A 17,595-nucleotide genomic window follows, 5' to 3' on the forward strand; every position below is an offset into this window, starting at 1 on the left:
GTCGCACCACAGCTACCCCAATGGGGCTACTCGGATCTTTGCCACCAAAATAGGTGGCGCAGATCCAAGCAGGCCAGTATAAGACTGGGCTCGGGAGGGGGTTTGGATCCTGCCTAAGTGCCAAACCCTGGCATTATTCCCTCCTGGCCCTGCCCACTGGCCCTCCCACTGCCCGCCTCCCGTCACCCCAAAACCCCCCCTTCCACCCTCCACCTGCCATCCCCAACTCCCGTACTGGTGCCCTGTGTGAACTTACCTTCTGCAGGCACTGTCGAGCCTCAATTTGGCCTCCAGATGCCAGCGTGCATCCGTGCACCAGCTTACTGATTCCAGAGTCATCATAGACACGTCTACCAGCACATTTGCAATAGTCCCAGGCTGGCACAAGGGACTTGCACTGACCTAACCAGGGGTTAAAATTGCAGAGTCAATTTCTTTTTAATAAATTTTCTTGCTCATCCTTTTGTCATATATTGTTTATTGTTGTTGCTGTTCTTAGTACTATTCCATTGTTCACCTCATTGCACAGGTACAAGAATCCACAAACCATAAAAAAGTAGCAGAGAAATGGTTGCCTTTAATGCCACTTTGTTTAGCAGTCATATAATTTCTAAATCACAGCCATCTTTCTCCAAAAGTGTGACATTTTTACTTAACATATAATGTTAAGTAATTAAGTTAAGTAATATAAATGTTATTCATAATGGCAAGATCGCAGCATTTTAAAAGACCATTCTTTCCAACTTTGTTTTCCTTTGGTCTACTCTGGTTTTTCCTGTGCGCTCTTTCTTCTTCTCCTTCTCCTTCTTCTCCTTCTCCTTCTTCTCCTCTCTCTCTCTCTCTCTCTCTCTCTCTCTCTCTCTCTCTCTTTTTTACCCTTCCCACCCCCTTCCCAAAAAAGAAAAAAAGCAAGAAACTTGCATCAACTTGTGACAATGTTTGCCCGCTTCAGATCTTATGCTTTATCAATAATACACAACTATCATGTATTCCAGTCTCTTCCTGTCCTTCACCCACCCTTCTTGCTTCTCATCAATACTTACATTAAACCCTCAGGCAAAATCCCTGTAAGTAGGAGCTGTTCTGTCTGTGGCCAAATAAGGCTGAAATAAAACTCTGTGTGGTCAGAAGTCAAATGTATCCAACAGTGGCACAAAAACAGAAAGTGGTAGCAATTGCACATGATATCTTGCCTGGATGTGCCCTTGCAAGATGGAATGTGACAATAAGAAGACAATAATCTTGGCAGGTTTAAAGCCCAAGTGGTCACTCTTGATGTTGTAGCTGAAACCAAAGCTCTTGAACCCTCTAAAAATAAAAATTCCAGCTAACGCATGTCCAGAGGTCTGGACTCTGATGGAGCTCAAGGGCATAACAAAGATGCTGCAACAGCTAATGGCCATCAGCTTATGAAAAGGGGCAATGAGTCTTTCCCCTCATTACGTAATGTACAAATCCGTCCACTTGTTCATCTGTCTGTTCCGGAGGAAGTAATGAGCAACAATGTATTAGCCACTTTTCCTGCTTCTCCTCTTTAAGAAGAAAATCCAATTATTTTGCCCTGCTTTTCTGAACTGTCATAGCTTTTTCCTAACTGCAGCCCCTGTCTCCTGTTAACCCTTGACTGGTCTGACCACAATCCAAGATAGATTGAAGTCTCATTTGGGCACAGGTGGGTGAGGAACTGTGGGTCAGAAGTAATGGGCAGGGTTGAGGAGAGGCTGGGGTCCAGTACCAGATCAAAAAGGAAAGGAGCAGAAGGTCCACGGCTGGAGGCATGGAAGAGGATGAGCTGGGGGTCAGTGACCAGAAGGGGCAAGGCAGGATGTTGTGAGGCAGTGCTTTTTTGCATGGCTGCTTACAAGTTGCTCAGACTGCCTTGCTGCTTTGGAAGCAAGGGCTTTGTGGCCTGATGCTTTTTCATTAAACAGCCAACTGCAGGGGTTCCCATAATTTGCAGTGTTGTGACCCACCTTGTCCTCTATGGTGGGTTGCGATGCTCCTGGTGGTGCTGGAGGCTTCTCTCAGCCTGATGACCCAATCTACAGGCCTCTATGGTCCTCAGAATGGCCCTCAGAAACCTCCATAAGCCACTTCTGGGTTTCAGAAGCAAACCAGAACTGGCTTCCAAAAACAAGACATGGCCATTTGAGGCCCACAGACTTCTGTAGAGTGGGTTGCTTGGCTAAGAAAGGTCTCTGGAGGTTCTGGAATGGTAAAGGGGCTTCTGGAATGGCTCTTGTTTGGAGCCAAACTTGTTCAAGGGTGGGTTGGAGGGCCCAGATTGTGACCCACTTTGCTTGAGCTTGCGACCAACCAGTGGGTCATGATCCACACTTTTGGTAGTGCGAGTTTAACCTAAAGAGTACCCTTAAAGAAATCTGGCATTTGGAATGGATCTGATCTTAGAATTGATGCAACTCAGATCCAAGTTGAATGGAGCCCAAATTATCTCATGTACAGCTAGCATATTCCAAAATTTAGCTTGGGGAAGCTTAGAGCCCAATCCTATGCCTGTCTGCTCAGAAGTAAGTATCATTATAGTCAATAGGGCTTACTCTGAGGAAAGTGTGAATAGGATTTTGACCTTAATCACCATTATCCCTCATCCTGAGTAGCATGACCTCTACCACACAGCATGGCTTCTACCAGTAGGGACCCCATGGGGAAAGTACAATCCATCTATGCGCTCAAAGTTCATAGTGCAACCACGGGAGCCCAGGCTTTCCTAGACTATAATTGGCATCATAGTTAATGAAGACCAACCTCTGCTGCAGTTGTTTTGGAAAGTATAATTAACCTGCCTCTATATTTCGACACTCTCTTCTGTTCTACAGTGCCCACCGTTGATGTGTTTCAGATCTCTACCAAGGAAAGATTCGGACTGGGGCATCAGCTGAAGAAGTGAGTTCAATAAAACTATACAATATGGGTGGTTATTGTTGCATGATACTACTTTTGGCTACAATTTTACGACCAATGAGATCTGAGTTGTTAATAACACAGTCATAGACCTCTGGCTCCAAAGAAGAATAGATTAAGATGTCAGTAGATTATGTAGCACATACCTTGATATAATGCAAGTAATTAAAATCTCCATAATTAATCTATTTCCCACTTTGTACTAAATGGACATTATTCAAAACGGTCACCTCTGTCATCAGATGTCATCAGAGTTTGCCAAATGAGATTCGAGGATTCAGTAAGTTTTCCTCAAAGGAGAGGCAAACATTAAAAGACTCTGAACTCTTTTCAGCTTAGTTTAAAAATCAAGGCAGGAGAAGACTTACCAGGTTTCTGCCCACTGAAAGCTGCCCTTGGGAAAACTGGGGTCACAAGCCCACTCTTCTGTGAGAGACTCTCTTACCCCACGTCCTCTACCTCTAGTGGGCTTTTACCCTCCTTTCCTTCAGGATAGTTCTTCAAAGAAGCACAGCCCAATTCTATGAATGCCTTGCACTGCCAGAGCAAGCATTATGGCAGTGCACGGTCCTTTATAGCTGCCTCAAAACGTGACATGCCATTCAGCATCACTGGGCTGCCACCACAAGTGGCAAATGGCCACAATCATCTGCTAGCAACCTCCAGCATCTGTAAGTCAGCGTAGGGAGCAGAACAGGGTGGGGAGGGGAGAAATGGGGAGGAGATGAGGAAGGGAGCGGGTGGATTGAGGCGTTCCCACTCTGACTCAAAGTTGTAGATTGCCATAAACCGATCTACATTTCTCAATGCCAACCCCAACAGGGTTGAGGCAACTGGATTACACCATCCACTTGGAGTACATCAAGCCAGGTAGCCTTTGACTTTGCAACCTGAGCTGAATATAAGAAGAACCCCACTGGATCAGGCCAAAGGCCCATCTAGTCCAGCTTCCTGTGTCTCATAGTGGCCCACCAGATATCTCAGGGAGCACCCAAGCCAACAAGAGACCTTCATTCTGGTGCCCTCCCTTGCATCTGGCATTCTGGGGCAGCCTACTTCTGAAATCGAAGGTTGCACATACCCATTGCAGCTCGTAACCTGTGATGGATTTTTCCTTCAGAAATTTGTCTAATCCCCTTTTAAAGGCTTCCAGGTCAGCTGAAATGGTCCCCAGCCAGTAACCCCATGCCAGATAGCTTCTTGAGACTGGTTCTGGTTTCCCCTTGCCCTGACACTTGCTAACATCAGGTTGAACACCGATTCCTTTTCCCTATGCCCTTTTTTGCGCTGTTTGGCCAGATGTCACCAGCCTGGCTAAAGAGCCACCTCACCAACCACAGTACAGGGTAGGCAAAGACAAACACCTTACAACAAGATCAGCGTGGTGCAAAGCAAAACATCCCTATCTGGCCCCCAAAGGTGACCAGCTAATCTCACCCTGTGATTGGGTGGACAGGCTGAACTTTGTGCCAAACCAACCACAACTGAGATGCTGAATAGCAGTGCAACTCCGTGTCTGCCTCTGGCTCTGCCACCAGAATTTTTTTCACCAATGTGGAGCTGACCCTGTCTACAAACCTCATGTGTGAGTCAGACTGGGTAACTCCACCTTCACCTCTAGCACAAAGTAAAAGAACATTATTTTTTATTTTTGTTTTTAATTTTTTTTAATTGAGTATGAGTCTGCTTCCGCACTGGAAACTCTGAAATGTTAAAAACTCTGAAAATTCTGCAAAAATGAATTGGGACCCACCAAATCAGTCCATACTGAAGGGGAAGAGCCTGACCGGGGGCAAACATGGGGGAAAAAAAAGTAAACCCCCAGAAGAAATGGAACTCCAAAATGAAAATTGTTTGAGTGCACATTTTTATGACAGGGTGCACAGACTCATCTCTCTTCTTGTGGTTTGGGCAACGTATTCAACAGCTGGTGGGAGTTCTATTGCCTCTTTTTGAGTCAGACTTGAAAAATTTGTCTCTGTGTTTGAACTTGAAAAATTTGTCTCTGTGTTTGAACTTGCAGGATCATGCAAACGTTTGTTACACAACAATGGAAAAATGGCAAAGAGAAATCAACCAGTACGCACAACAAAAAAATGTCAGAGAAGAAGGTAAAATCTCCTCTGCACATCTTTTCTACACTGCGCAGGTAAGCGGACGTGGAAGAAATGCCATGATGTTCCATCAGAAGGTTGAACAAAGACTATTTATCTTGCTTCACTGAGACGTGTTATCCCTCTAAGTCAGGACTGAACCAAGGTTCTTGCAAGCTCAATGTTAATCCAGACTTACAGCTCAGGGTCCCTGAGCTCAACAGCTTCTGGAGAAGCTGAAGTTCTGCCGTCTGAAGTCCAGCAAGCAGAATGCACTACTCTGTTGACCAAGCAAAGGTCAACAGAGGCACTTTTGACAGCAGACTTTTGAAACTGGGCACTTTAGCCCAACGAGAAGCTTCCTGCCTGTGAGTTGCAGAGGTTGGTGGTGAAACCCCACTGTCCTCCTCTAAGCTGAGCAGGGTTCTGAAGCTTGCACATCAAGAGGCCAAGAGACTACCAAAATGATTACTGGGATGGGGCACCTCCCTTATGAGGAAATGCAGCAGCAGTTGAGGCTTTTCAGTCTAGAAAAGATGTGCCTGAGGGGGGCACCTGACGGGGGGGGGCAAGATTGAGACATTCAAAATTATGCAGGGGATGGATAGAGGGATGCTCTTTTCCCTCTCACACAACACCAGAACCAGGAGACATCCACTAAAATTGAGTGTCGGGAGAATTAGGACTGACAAAAGAAAATATGTCTTCACCCAACATGTGGAAGACATGTGGAGTCTGTGGAACTCTTCGCCACATGATGTGGTGATGGCATCCAGCCTAGATGCCTTTAAAACAGGATTGGACAGATTTCTGGAAGAAAACTCCATCACAGGTTATAAGCCATGATGAGATTAGCTGGTAAGTCTGAGATTAGCTGGTTGCTCATAATGAGGTAGAAGTTTTTTTTTCTGTCATCTGAATTGGCCATGGATGGCAGGTTTTTTTTCTTCACCTACCCCATACTGGCAAGGGAGGGAAGGTATATTCAGTAGGTTTCATGCATTAAAAATTGGTCACTGTAGCACAAGTTAAACCCAATTGCCTTCAGGTTTCTTCACTCGGGTGTGTGAGTGTAAATAGAATGCTAGATACAGGAAGGTGGCAGCGAGATGCAAGAATCTTGTGTTCTTGTGTGTGCTCTTTGAGGCATCTGGTGGGCTGTTGTAAGATACAGGAAGCTAGACTAATGGGCCCTGGGCCTGATCCAGCAAGGCTCTTCTTATATTCATTTCCATCAGAATATGTCCAAGTGTTAGATGCTGAGGTTCTTAGTGCAAGCCCCAGAGTTCCTAAACTCCTGCTCTGCCAAAATCTTGCAAGAAAATGATACTGGGGAGGGAGAAAGTTGGAGAAGAAAAATAGCCAGCTTTGGAGAAGGGAGGATGGTTCTGTGTACTCTCACTGTTTGTCCACTTGAAACTCTTCTCTCCTCCACACAACAAAGATTGTGTCTGGCACAACAAAAGTACATAATCTAAACCAGGGATGTCCAAACTTTTTGGCAGGAGGGCCACATAATCTCTCCAACACTGTGTCAGGGGCCGGGAAAAAAAAGAATTTACATTTAAAATTTGAATAAATTTACATAAATGAATATATTAGAGAAGGAACTTACGAGTATATGAATGAATGAAGGTCTCATGATAGCAAAAGGCCTATAAAGGCCTAGTGCAAAGCATGGCTGATCTTTCCTTTGCTGCCACTGCTGCTTCACAGACATGAAACAGCAAACAGAGGAGGGAGCCCTTGGCTTCTAACTCGCACAAGAGATTGAACAGTTGGTTCTTGCGCTGAGAGCAGTAGCATCGAACCAGTGTGGGCTCCAGCAAGTCTGTGGTGGGTCAGAGGCTCATTGGAGACTGGGGGCTCCCCACAGGCCAGATTGGGGGTCCCTGAGGGCCACAGACAGTCCTCAGGCTGGGGCTTGGGCCCCCCTGATCTAAACCAATGGAGTCTCTCTTTAGAACTATTGCTTAGCCCAGTGTTTCCCAAACAGTGCATACCCACGGGGAGTGTTGAGGGTTGTCCCCAGTGACCCTCCTTCCCAGTTCACCTGACTTATCAGCTTCCTGAGCCTTCTTCCCGACTCACCAACATCATGCGAAATCTCACATGATTTTCATGCAATGATGCCACAGTGACAGGGCACTGAAGAAGGGTGCTGTGACCCCGGTAAGTTTGGCTTAGCCCTTACGCAAAGGCATGCAAAATGAATAAACCAGTGAACTGTAATACACTTGACTGATTCAGATTAATTTCATCGGATGGCAGCCCTAAAGGAAATGTGGGAGTGCGAAACACCCAGCAGGTCATATGACTTTCAAGAAATTGCAGACCATCCACCCAGCCACCTGAAGTGGGCTGCATTGGTGGCAGATTGCGATGGCTCTGAGGGGGGCGAAGGATTGCCTTTCACCCTGCACCTGCCACCACTGCTTCTCTCCGACTGACTGCCGATTCAAGCTGTACTGGTTTGCGTCATGCTCCCTCCAGCATAGAACAAATCCTCTCCCTCTTTCCTGTGCTCCTTGTGCAACCCAGAAGTGTGGGAAGGTTTCACCACAGTGCATGAGGAGCATGGTAAGGGGTCATTTAGGGTAGAGGCAGCAGACCCAAAGTGGCATCAGATAGCATTTCAGCTCACGCCACTCTGTTCTCACCATCTAAGCCGGGGTGTCAAACCTGTTTCATACAGAGGGCCGAAGTTAGTATTCAGGGCGCCTGCTGGGGGCCGGAAGTGACGTCATTAAGCAGAAAGTGACATCATTAAGCAGCTGTTGGCCAGAAATCAGCACTTTGTTCTCACAAAGAAACTCATTAGCTGCAAATGACAAAATACGCAAAACTTGCTCATATTTCCAGATAGAGGAAAGCCCAATTTTTATGTGGGCTGCTGTGTCAGCAGTAACACCTCAGCATTGCTCAGCAGCTGAGGGCCAGATAGAAAGCTTGCAGCGGCCGCATCTGGCCCCCGGGCCTTATGTTTGACACCCCTGATCTAAACTCTTAACTGGGATCTGGCTTCTACTGTGTGGTTCCATCTAGTCTGGTTCTTTTTAATTTGATTGGCAGCAACTCTCCAGCGTTCAGCTGATTGTTTTGTTGGGTTGGGCCAAGGTCATTCTAGTCTCGCATTCTGTCTCAAACAGCAGCCAGCCACCTGCCTCTGAAAGTTTACAGGGGCATTGTCAGGCCTTTGGCATCCCAGGCCCTGAATTGTTGTAAGCCAAGATATGGCAGGAGAGGCCTTGATGTCCAGGCCTGGTATAAAATGTACTTAAAGGAACAGCAGCACTGTATACTGATTTGCAATCGGTTGCACCTTTTGCAGGTGGGAGTCAGGTGACTTGGGGAGAGATGTGTGCAGAGTCACGTAGGCTATGGTGGAGTGGTGCAGTGCACCACTGGACAGCCAATCAGAGTGGGTCACAAGACTGTCTTGTGACTATGAGGTCACCCTACTCTGATTGGCTGGCCCCGGTATATATGGGGCAAGCACAGACACCAAGGTGTGGGTTGTTGTGGTGGAGTTTCTACATTCCATGCTGCTGGTTTATGTACTGATTTGGACTGCCTTCTCGTGACTGTGACCTGCTGTATCCCTGACTTCTGAACCGTTTGACTGACTACTCTTCTGCCTGCTTTTACCAATACTTGCTTCTGCAACAAACAAGCCCGTGTCTACTTCTTTGGCTCTGTTTGGGATCGCCTGCTTCTTGTGCTGTCTTCCTACGCTCCCATAAGAACTTAAGAACAGCCCCACTGGATCTGGCCATAGGCCCATCTAGTCCAGCTTCCTGTATCTCACAGCGGCCCACCAAATGCCCCAGGGAGCACACCAGATAACAAGAGACGTCATCCTGGTGCCCTCCCTTGCATCTGGCATTCTGACATAACCCATTTCTAAAATCAGGAGGTTGCGCATACACATCATGGCTTGTACCCCGTAATGGATTTTTCCTCCAGAAACTTGTCCAATTCCCTTTTAAAGGCGTCTAGGGTAGACGCCATCACCACATCCTGTGGCAAGGAGTTTCACAGACCGACCACACGCTGAGTAAAGAAATATTTTCTTTTGTCTGTCCTAACCCGCCCAACACTCAATTTTAGCGGATGTCCCCTGGTTCTGGTATTATGTGAGAGTGTAAAGAGCATCTCCCTATCCACTCTGTCCATCCCCTGCATAATTTTGTATGTCTCAATCATGTCCCCCCTCAAGCGTCTCTTTTCTAGGCTGGAGAGGCCCAAACGCCGTAGCCTTTCCTCATAAGGAAGGTGCCCCAGCCCCGTAATCATCTTAGTCGCTCTCTTTGGCACCTTTTCCATTTCCACTATGTCTTTTTTGAGATGCGGCGACCAGAACTGGACACAATACTCCAGGTGTGGCCTTACCATAGATTTGTACAACGGCATTATAATACTAGCCGTTTTGTTCTCAATACCCTTCCTAATGATCCCAAGCATAGAATTGGCCTTCTTCACTGCCGCCGCACATTGGGTCGACACTTTCATCGACCTGTCTACCACCACCCCAAGATCTCTCTCCTGATCTGTCACAGACAGCTCTGAACCCATCAGCCTATATCTAAAGTTTTGATTTTTTGCCCCAATGTGCATGACTTTACACTTACTGACATTGAAGCGCATCTGCCATTTTGCTGCCCATTCTGCCAGTCTGAAAATCTGGCAAAGTCCCGTGCCACTTTGCTATCGGGAAAGCAAAGGCTATCCTCCCCTGTGGCCCTGACAGGCATGATAGTAGACAGCCATTTCCTGTTGTTCATTTGTCCCCTGTTTCTGGTTATGAAACGCATACTATCTCTGAATGTAAAGGTTTGTTTGAACCAACTGTCATGCCTAATACACTGTGATGGACCTATCATCCATAAATTGATCCACTGTTTCTTAAAGCTATTTAATTTAATGACCATCACCACATCTTATGGAAATGTGCTCTGCAGGTATCCTGAGGTTAAATGCAAAGCAAAAGAACATTCATCGGTGCCAGAGATCAAATTTGGAACTGCATGCCAAGCATGTGCTCTGTTACTATGCTATACCCCCCTTTCTTTCACGGCTTGAGTTGCTGACAGTCATTCACAAGTCATGAGAACTGAAGGAGATGCTTGATTTCCAAATTATGGGTAGGGGCAAGACTGGGCCAACTGGGTCTACTACTGGCCTGATATTGCTACTTATTGCTGCTGCATCCTCTGCAAGGTGGCACTTGCGCTCATCCTTCTGTCTAAAACACCTCCTTATCTGCAATGTTCTCACACAGTTTAAAGTCTGAATGGCTGTGTTCTCATTTCTCACAAGGATAAGCATTTTGCTACCCCCTCTCCTTGCTCTGTTGTTCTGTAGGGTTTAAAGTTTTAATGGGATCATGTCCCTTTAAATTCTAATAGCTGTGTGAGTATGGAGTGAAGGAAGGAGAGAGCAAAGTGCTCTTTTCTTGTGTGGGGTTTAAGATTTAAAGGGACATGTTCCTTTTAAACCCCATGTCAGAACAGAGGATGGGGAGAAAGCAGAAATCTGATTCTTGATTGCTTTTAAGGAAGTGGGATCAATGTGGTTTTTATCCATGGTGGGCTGGGGGGAGGTGGTGGAAGAATCAGAGTGAAGGGCGCACTGAAACTGCTGGAGGGGGAGGGAGGAATCCCTTCTTCCCCTTCATATTGACCACTGACACAAGCCACATCAGCATGCTTCACTCTTCATGGCCATAGGTACGTGCAACAGTTTTGCACTGGACAAAAGCAATATTCTGTTGCTGTTTGAAGAAAGTTATTAGTGACCTGGTTAACTTTTCTCTCTGTTTTTTTTTTTAAGGTCGCCAAGTTATCCTCCACCAGGCTGTGGGAAAAACAAATCCAAACTGAAACCTGGACAAGATGGCATCTCAAAAACCCACAAGTTGCTGAGAAGGACTTGTTCTAGCACAGTGAAAGCTGAGGACTCATGTGTCACCAAGTCTCACAGAACCTTTGGTCGCTCATTGTCGAGCGATCCCAGGGCTGAGCACGCCATGACCATAAAATCGCACAAACTGTTGAACCATACGTGCTCAGCAGCCCTCAAACCAGACGAGTGTATCACCTTAAAGCCCCACAAATTGCTGAGTCGACCATGTTCTGGGGATACTCGGTGTGAGCACAACAGTACTTTGAAGCCCCACAAACTTTTAAGCAGGTCTTATTCCAGTAACCTTAGGATGGATGAACTAGATGGGCTGAAGAACCACAAGCTACTCAGCAAGTCTTATTCCAGTGCCCCCAAGTCATCTAAAATGGAGTTATTCAAGGAACCTACCATAGCAGAGGGCAGACGGCTCTCCCTTACCTCAGGGCTTATTGGTATCTTAACACCATCTTCATCATCACCCTCACAATCCACTGTGCGTAACCAGTTTTGATCTGTGGGCTTCCTTTTTTCCCCCTCCCCACATATTTATGAAATGTTTTCCGACGTAACCTGGACAGAAAATCAGGGAAAGGAGAGCTTTGGTAAAAGTGCACTGAAAAGTTCTTGTGCTCATACACTTGAGTTGCAGTCCATCATCCATGTATAGCGCCAGGATAATCTTGCTTAAATTAATGGAAAGGTTCCAGCTTAAACGAGTTGTTGGCTACAGCCTTAGAAAACATTTCAATCTCCACTTGTATTGGTGAACGTGAATGGCTCCTTTGGGATTTATTATTGAAAGAGATATTGCAAGATTATACTTGAGGGTGTAATCTGAAGATGCTTATGAATTTAGAAATATGTTTGGGGATTTAGCAGTAGCAAACATTTACCGCTGTACTGCGTGCCAGTCCCTGGGTTGGCAGTGACTTTTGCAGGAACTTCATGTCTGAGTAGTATGTATGTAATCAATGTCAAGAAGGGGATGTATTTGTATGTACACTGATTAGCAATCTTGACACAATACCAGTATGTAGTTGTGATGTTGATAGTATAACCAGGGTTATACTAGCCATTATATTGTTTCTCATACAGTGCATTCTGGGAGTTTCTCCCAAGGAAATATGGATTGGTACACAAAGAACATCACAAAGCATTATTATTTGTTTTTCACATGTTTATACCACCCTCCTTCCAATGAGCTCAGTTTGGTGTACATAGTTTCTCTCTTCTCTTTGTCCTCACAACAACACTGTGTGGTAGATGGCCCATGGTCACCCAGGAAGCTTCATGACTGAGTGGGGTTTTGAACCTAGATCTTACAGGTCTAAATCCAATTCCTGAACCACTACACTATCCTGGCACTTTGGGAATCACAGTGTAGCAGACTCTGACTTGGGCCATCCACTGACCTAGTGACAACTATTTGGACATAATTCTCATTCTCTGTAAATGTGGAATTTGTTACCAGATGGCTTTGGAAATATCTGGCTTAGCAAGGATATGGACCCAGGGCTCTCTGATCCTAGTGCAGCCTTATCTCCAGTATACCATTCTGGTTCTTGTGAGACTGCAGATTTGTAATAATGAATGGGGTATAAGGTTGTTTTGGTAATGGTTCTGATTTCCCAGTAATTTTCTGGGTAAAATGCAAAATATGGATGTTTACTCATTTCCCTGAGTCATGAGCCTTGCACATCCAGAAGAACACATCCTCCGCGCTATGTCCATCCCAACCAGTAATACAAACTGAGAATGATCCTTCTGAATATGAACCAAGTTGAAATCCAGATGGTATAGAAAGGTTTTCATAATGAACCATAGACTGTTGGCTCAAAGGGATTCATCTAGATGGAGTCTAAAATAGAGAATAGTTTCTTATACAGCAATGTACCATGACCAAAAATCTCTGTCTCTCCCTCCCTGCAAGTCCATCCACAGAGTTACCTATGAGTTTGTGCGAACTCATATGCTATTCATGGCACTTTTTTCTTCCTTTTGCACCTGTCTGAATCCTGGCCTATATCTGTTATGGTTATAAAGGGGAGGGGGGTTGGGGGTTAGGGTCATTCTCTGGTGCCAATAACTTTGATATTAGTCAAGGAGGATGTACCCAGAGAGCTGCCTTATGATAGGCCAGCTAGTGGTTCATCTCACCCAGTGTACTCTGCATTAACTAGCAGTGGTGCTCTGCAAATCTCAAGCAGATCTTTTTCAGCCCAGCTAATGGAGCTCCTTTTAACGGGTGATGCTGGAGGCTGAATCGGGGACTTTTGTGCATTCCAAGCATGTGTTCTGCCACTGAGCAGCTCCAGCAGCAGATGTTAGTACAGTGCCCTTTCTGCTCCCTGTAGCAATGTGCAAGCTGGCACAGAGAACCAACCCCAATTGACATCGATGTTACATTTGCTGATTTGTATTCTGGATTTGGATCTGTATATACACAGAAACGTGCTCTGAAAAGAGGAAGTTGTACTTTAAAGAAAGAGTGGTGTGTGTGTGTGTGTGTGTGTGTGTGTGTGTGTGTGTGTGTGTGTGTGTGTTTTGCTAAGAACAAGGTATCTCCATTTTTTGGGAATGGATGCACAACTTTTCATACACACACAAGGAGTCAAGTAAAAACTGGTGGGGGGGGAACAGACCGTTTTCTCTTGAGTGCTGTCTGAGAAGTAGATAGCATTCAGAATGCAAACCACTTGACAAATCTGTGGTTTACAGAAGTGGCAACACACTTTCCATCTTTGAAGAAGCCTGCAGTAATACTTCTAACTACCTTACTCATGCTGATTTTCCTTCTATTCTCTTTTCTTTGAACAGCCAAATTATGGTGCAAAATCCGTTCCAGTAAGAGACCACGGCTTTCTTGTGCAGGTAGGAAAAGAATGCCTAATCTGTTTCAGAAACCTGGAGGAGGTTGAGCTGTTTGTTAATTATTTTAAGCAGATTGTATTATTCTCTTTTTCATTGTTCTCAGACAATTGAGTTTGCTGAGCAGAGGATCCCGGTACTAAATGAATACTGTGTGGTTTGCGATGAACCGCATGTGTTTCAGAATGGGCCCATGCTGAGGGTAAGTGGATTCAGAGATTTATTATTTGGTGCACTCTGAGTGTGTCCTGTAAAACTCTGGCGCAAACAATTGGCAAAGTCGAGACTATACCTTTAATGAAGTACTATCCAAAGTACGATATAACCTGAGACCTGTGGATAGCTCCTGCCTTGATATTGATCCCCTTCTGTTCTCAGATGTTGAGAAGGGCCTTGTCTGCAAACCCTATTCAGATGTTAGGTCTTATCCCCTGTGCAAAGAATGAGCACACATTCCCCTGAGATCATGCAGTATCTCACAAGATCTCAGCCTGGCCAAAATGGTGGCACTCAGGAAAGCCAGTGCCCCTGTGAGTTTGCTGCAGCCGTAGCGCACAGTTTGGGAACCACCACATAAGAACATAAGAACAGCCCCACTGGATCAGGCCATAGACCCATCTAGTCCAGCTTCCTGCATCTCACAGCAGCCCACCAAATACCCCAGGGAGCACACCAGATAACAAGAGACCTCATTCTGGTGCCCTCCCTTGCATCTGGCATTCTGACATAGCCCATTTCTAAAATCAGGAGGTTGCACATCATGGCTTGTAACCTGTAATGGATTTTTCCTCCAGAAACTTGTCCAATCCCCTTTTAAAGGCGTCCAGGCCAGTCGCCATCACCACATCCTGTGGCAAGTTGTTCCACAGACTAATTACACGCTGAGTAAAGAAATATTTTCTTTTGTCTGTTCTAACTCTCCCAACACTCAATTTTAGTGGATGTCCCCTGGTTCTGGTGTTACGTGAGAGTGTAAAGAGCATCTCCCTATCCACTCTGTCCATTCCCTGCATAATTTTGTATGTCTCAATCATGTCCCCCCTCAGGCGCCTCTTTTCTAGGCTGAAGAGGCCCAAACGCCGTAGCCTTTCCTCATAAGGAAGGTGCCCCAGCCCAGTAATCATCTTAGTCGCTCTCTTTTGCATCTTACCAGGTTTTAAAAAAGACAAAGAAGAGATACAGCAAATGGCCCCTGGAAATGAATAGAATAGGAACATTGGATTTCCCTCTCTTTAGGACAATCGCTGCATAAATGGAGCCCAGCTAGCAGGGGGATCTTGACACCATTTTGAGACCCTGCATGGTGCAATGATTACAACAGAGTTCTTCACTCTGTGGCATGAATAACACTGGTGGTACTTGTTTGTTGGGTGATACTTGGCCAGTTGGATATGAGTGCTGTGCAGTGCTCTTGCTGCTGCAAGGATCATGTGGCACTACTCTGCCTGACCTGACCCCACCTGAAGTGGAGACGACTAGGATCTCCCCTCACTTCAAAAATACGTGTTCCAAACATGCACTCTGCTCCTGAGCTATTGCTCTTTTTTGTTTCCATATATCCCAACCATCTTCACAGGAACCTTGTAAGGTAGACCAGTGTTACTATCTGCATATTACAGATGGGGAACTGATTTAAGTCCTCTCCCAGGGAGGCCATGGCCGAGGTGAGCTTTGCATGACCGTCTCTCCCCACCCCCCACCCTTTCTGATACCTGTGAAGAGCTGTGGCATAAAGACTTCCATTTGTTGGTGCTCTGTCATTTTTGGAGTACTACGTGTACTGTAAGCCATACTTAATCTTTAAAAAAAATAAATTACTCTGTGTTTATTTCTCTTACAATTCTTTATTAACCCATGGATTGGCATATGCAAATGTATGCCCAAGGGAGAAATAAATCTTTCTGACCTTCCTTGTCAGATTTCAGAAGCTCAAAAGATATTGAGAATGAAGCCAAGGAGTCTTATGTCCTTCTCTCAGCCATGCAGCCAGCAGGCTTTGGGTGTCTTTAGTCTTGGCACACAGCTGGTTCTTTCTGAGACATGTTTGGGGAGTCAGGCTTGTAGCCAATGGCATTTGCAGCTCATCCATAAAATACGTCTGTCAGAAAAATTAGGTTCTTTCATAGCTTCTAGTGCTGTCGTGTGCCCTTGTGTGGATGGCTGTTCCTAAAACAAGCCAGAAAGCCAGATCCTGTTGGTCTGTCTTTGTGACAAAGACAGTAGCCACTCCTGTTACTGAAAACAAATAGCCAAAGATAGCCAACATGTCTGAAAGCAGAGGGGAGATTATTTTAAGAGAGGCTGAAATGCCCAACAACCATGCACTTGCTGGCCACCCCTACAGTCTCAGGTTTATGCAGTGCAAGCCCTAGATGTCTCTGTGCAGGTACAATGTCACACCGCATGAACTGGGTCAGAAGTATAAGTTCTGGCAGGGAAAATTGTTGCATACTATCATGCAGGCAACAGCAAAGCCTCATGAACTTGACTAGCAATAGGCAACCACTAGGCACACTAACCCTCCACAGTCTTTGGCCATCAGTTGGCAGTGGTAGCTGGGAATATTGGCATGCAGTCACTCAGGCTTCTCCTTTTTTTGGCTGCTACTATTTTTGCAGTTAGGTCACCAACTTCAGGTTCTACACTGAGACCAGTAGGTCTCAGAATGACCAGGAGGTCAAAGAGAGGTGGACATTTGTGCTGGAAAAGGAGACTCAGAACAAATACAGTTGGCCTTCAGTATCTGTGGGGGATCCATTCCTGGACACACACATCCATGGATATTGATATCTGCAGATAATAGAGGAGGGTCTCAAGGAAGAAATGCCTTCCGGTTATATCTGGGAAGTGCTCTGAGGCACAGGGAGGTCATGTTCACTGAAAACTGGAGGTGCCCCCCAGATGAACATAAGAACAGCCCCACTGGATCAGGCCAGAGGCCCATCTAGTCCAGCTTCCTGTATCTCACAGCGGCCCACCAAATGCCCCAGGGAGCACACCAGATAACAAGAGACCTGCATCCTGGTGCCCTCCCTTGCATCTGGCATTCTGACATACCCCAGTTCTAAAATCAGGAGGTTGCACATACACCTCATGGCTTGTACCCCATAATGGATTTTTCCTCCAGAAACTTCTTAGTCACCAGAAAATCTTAGTCACTCTGGGCATCTTAGATGCCTCTGGGAATCTTTCTGAGGCCCTGGATGTTGAGTGTGGCATCCCTGAGCCGCAGAGCACCTGCCAGATGTGACCTGAATGTAATTCCATTTGCATCCAGGAGGTTCTTGAGGCCCTCCAGACACAGGGTTGTCACCTGCGTGGAGTCAGATACTTGGGTGCCAAACCCACAGATAAGGAGAGCCAACTGTACCATAACAACAGGCTGTTTTGAGCTTGATATCTTGAGCAGATTTCTCACTGTGATGGCTATGCTCTTCCACGTCACTGCCAACCCCCCCCCCCCATTTCTGTTCAAGAAGGGCTTGTGGGATATTTTCATTTCATTTGTGCCTGTTAGGCATGGCTTTTTGAGGGAAACCTCAGGGACACAGGATTTCTCATTCAGCTTCTTAGCACATAGCAGAGAGCCTGCAAGCTACTGCTGCCTTCTCTGTTTAGATAAACAGCTTCAAAGGAATCCCGGAATAACAATGAAGAAGATTAGAAATTGGAAGAGGAGACAATCCACAGCTGGACCTAAGCAAATAAAAAAAAGAAGCCTATTGGGGGAATTGGTTCTTGGCATTTTTTTTAAAAAAAATAGACTTGTCACAGATTTAACTTGTCACAGATTTAACTTTGACTTAAG

The 17,595-nt window shown here is 45.7% G+C and overlaps 1 protein-coding gene across 2 annotated transcripts in view; it reads left to right on the forward strand.

The window, feature by feature from the left end:
- Positions 1–17,595, forward strand: part of PARP8 (poly(ADP-ribose) polymerase family member 8) — a 188,260-nt gene that overhangs the window by 132,616 nt on the left and 38,049 nt on the right. For both annotated transcript variants that reach the window (XM_066614239.1, XM_066614240.1), the window contains exons 10-14: positions 2,838–2,904; positions 4,946–5,071; positions 10,848–11,412; positions 13,737–13,790; positions 13,894–13,989. In XM_066614239.1, coding sequence (XP_066470336.1) covers positions 2,838–2,904; positions 4,946–5,071; positions 10,848–11,412; positions 13,737–13,790; positions 13,894–13,989 — 908 coding nt within the window. The remainder of the gene's footprint in view (positions 1–2,837; positions 2,905–4,945; positions 5,072–10,847; positions 11,413–13,736; positions 13,791–13,893; positions 13,990–17,595) is intronic.

The sequence above is a fragment of the Tiliqua scincoides genome, chromosome 2 (genome assembly GCF_035046505.1).
Source record: "Tiliqua scincoides isolate rTilSci1 chromosome 2, rTilSci1.hap2, whole genome shotgun sequence".
Lineage (NCBI taxonomy): Eukaryota > Metazoa > Chordata > Lepidosauria > Squamata > Scincidae > Tiliqua > Tiliqua scincoides.